General features: G+C 61.1%; 1 protein-coding gene across 1 annotated transcript in view; it reads right to left on the bottom strand.

Moving 5' to 3' along the window:
• Positions 1 to 371: 371 nt before the first annotated feature.
• CNKSR1 (connector enhancer of kinase suppressor of Ras 1) overlaps positions 372 to 2467 on the bottom strand; it is a 24481-nt gene continuing 22385 nt past the window's right edge. The window contains 2 exon segments of the mRNA XM_019512465.1: positions 372 to 1408; positions 1793 to 2001. Of these exon segments, the coding sequence (XP_019368010.1) occupies positions 1196 to 1408; positions 1793 to 2001 (422 nt within the window). The 3' untranslated portion in view covers positions 372 to 1195.

Here is a 2467-nt window from a genome sequence, read left to right as displayed (position 1 = left end):
GTAACCTGGAGAGCAATGAGCACAGGTTATGGGACTCTGGTCAGAGCCCCTCTGTGTTGCCTTCCCCCACACGCCTATTCTGAGAACAATGCTCCCCAGAGCATCCTGCCACAGGACCTCTCTGGGCAGCTCCTGTTGCCCCTGAGCTGAGGTTGCTCAACTGTTGCAGGGTGAGCCCAGGCCCTAGAGAGACAGGGAAGAGCCGACTGAGACCGGAGGGGTGGAGAAGGGCTGCTGCAGAACGGGATGAGGCAGGAGGAGAAGTGATTTTCCAAGTACATTTGGCACCCTGCAGAAGAAGGGGGTTGGGTCCTGGTGGCTAGGTGGTCAGAGAGGCCAGTGTCCACCATGAACTGCACAGCAAAGCTGGAGAGAAATGTAAAAACAGGCAGAGATTTTATTTCAGTGTATTGGCAGGGCTGGAGCGGCACCAGCTGGGGCTTGAGCAGAGCCAGGTGATGCTCACGGGGACGTGGCTCCCGCAGTCTCCGTTCTCCCCGAGCGCCCTGGGCAAGCGGACACAAAGCCGCTCCATCCCATCCCCTGCTTGCAGCTGGGGAAAATGAGGCACAACACAACTGAAGGACTTGCCCAAGGGCATAAACAAAAATCAGTGGTGGGGCTGGGACACAAATACACCTGTCTACAGCCGTCGGCGACAGCAAAGGTGGGATTCGGCCATAGGACCCGGCCGGGGCTTTTGGGTGCATCCACCTCCTCCCTGGGATGTCACGCCAGGGCTTGGTTCACCCAAAGCTTCTGCAGCGGTGAGGGGAAGAGAGTCCCTGGAGCCAAGATGGGTCCGTGCTCCAGCCCAAGGGCTGCGCAGCCCCGTTCAACCCCGCCGACACGTTCGTAGGCACTCCTTTCCCTGGAGCTCCAGAATCACAAGCGCCCCATGTCCCTTCCGTGACTGCACAGGGGCCTTGAAGAAGCAAATCCTCTATCAACCAACGCAGCACCTGGGAGCGATTCTGGGGATCCCTCGCAGAGGCCCCAGACTGGCGGGGCAGGCTCCAGGGTGATGCCTGCTCTGGGCGGAGGACTCAGAAAGCCCGTGCCGTGCTCCAGGCCAACGAATGCAGCACCAGCAAGAGGGAGAGCGGCTTCCTCCCTCGTGCGCCGGATGCAAGGCAAGGTCTGCAGGCAGTTCCTGAAGGGGCTGGCATCACCCCGGATCTGCCCAGGGTCCGTGTTAGGGGGTTAGTGCAGCAGCGGCTTCCTGTGGGCTGGGTTCATCACTGAGCTGGACTGCAGTGCCTTCATCCTGGCCAAGCCTGTGAGCCCCCCACACCTGGATGTCCTGGTAGACCTCCTGGTGCTCTTCCTTCCAGGTCTGGAACTTCTCCGAGGTCAGCTCTGCGTCGCCCAGGAGCTGATCCAGGACCTGCAGCTCGGCTTCTTTCGCCTGCAGAGGGGAAAGCGCGTTCCCCGCAGCTCAGTGCTCGTGCCTGGATATGGTCCAGCCCACACCCCACCGGCTGGATGAGCGAAGAACCTCTCTCGTCCTTCCCAGCCTCTGTCCCTGCTGTCCTCTTAGCCCCCCCAGCACAGACCAGGTCCTACCCGACGGAAAAGCTGCTACTAGAGGTGCATGTGCCGAGTAAGGCTGGAAGGAGTCATAATGCGTCATGAACAGCCCAGACGGCTTGCTCAGTTTTAGGGGTGCCTTCCACATAGAAATTACGATGCAGTAAAGGCCTAGTGCCATTTGACTGAGGACAAAGCTGCCTGTATAGCCCACGGGCCTCCTTCAAAGGCTTCAGCTAGCCCCTGCCCCAACTGCGCTGACCTTGAGCGTGCTCTGCAGAGCCCGGACCAGGTGCACCTTCTCGTTGATGTGGGGGTTGGCGTTGCGCTTGATGAAGGACCGGCGGTACTGCTCGCGGGTGAGGAACTGCTGCCGGCCGATCAGCGACACGCCGCCTTGCTTCAGACACTCGATCAGGGACTCCAGGTCTTCATTAGCAGCATCTGCACTGGGTGCAGGGGGGGAAGCCCCTGCCCTCCCAACGCACACACGGGAGATAAGCTCCACAGCAGCGCAGGGGGACTCGGGGGGGTACATGGGACCTGCTCTGGGGACAGATCCTCACAAGGAGGCAGCTGCTCTGCGTTCCTGAGGATGCCAGCCTCCACGAGGCCAGACACGGCCCAGGTTGTGCCCGACAGTCCAACGCCAAACAGCTGGCAAACCCAGGTTGGACTCTGGGAAGGACCGAGTTGAACTTGGAGGATAGAGCAGGGAGGACGGGGTCTCAGTAGCAGAGGAGCCCTAATGCAGCCCCCCTCCCCATGCACCCCAGGCAGCTGAAGCATGAAGGTGGCTGGAGAGAAGAGACTGGCCAGTAAGGGGTGATGGGGACCCCAAGCCGGAGCAATGGTCAGCACAGGATGGGTGGAGCGGCTGGTCTTACCCAGGGGGGAGCGGGGTGCGGTGCTGCTGGGGCTGCCCAGAGGGCTCCCC

This window comes from Gavialis gangeticus, unplaced genomic scaffold (assembly GCF_001723915.1).
Source record: "Gavialis gangeticus isolate Ggan-Ray unplaced genomic scaffold, GavGan_comp1, whole genome shotgun sequence".
Taxonomy (NCBI): Eukaryota; Metazoa; Chordata; order Crocodylia; family Gavialidae; genus Gavialis; species Gavialis gangeticus.
Note: the sequence above shows the minus strand (reverse complement) of the source record. Positions and strands in the feature narration are given on the sequence as shown.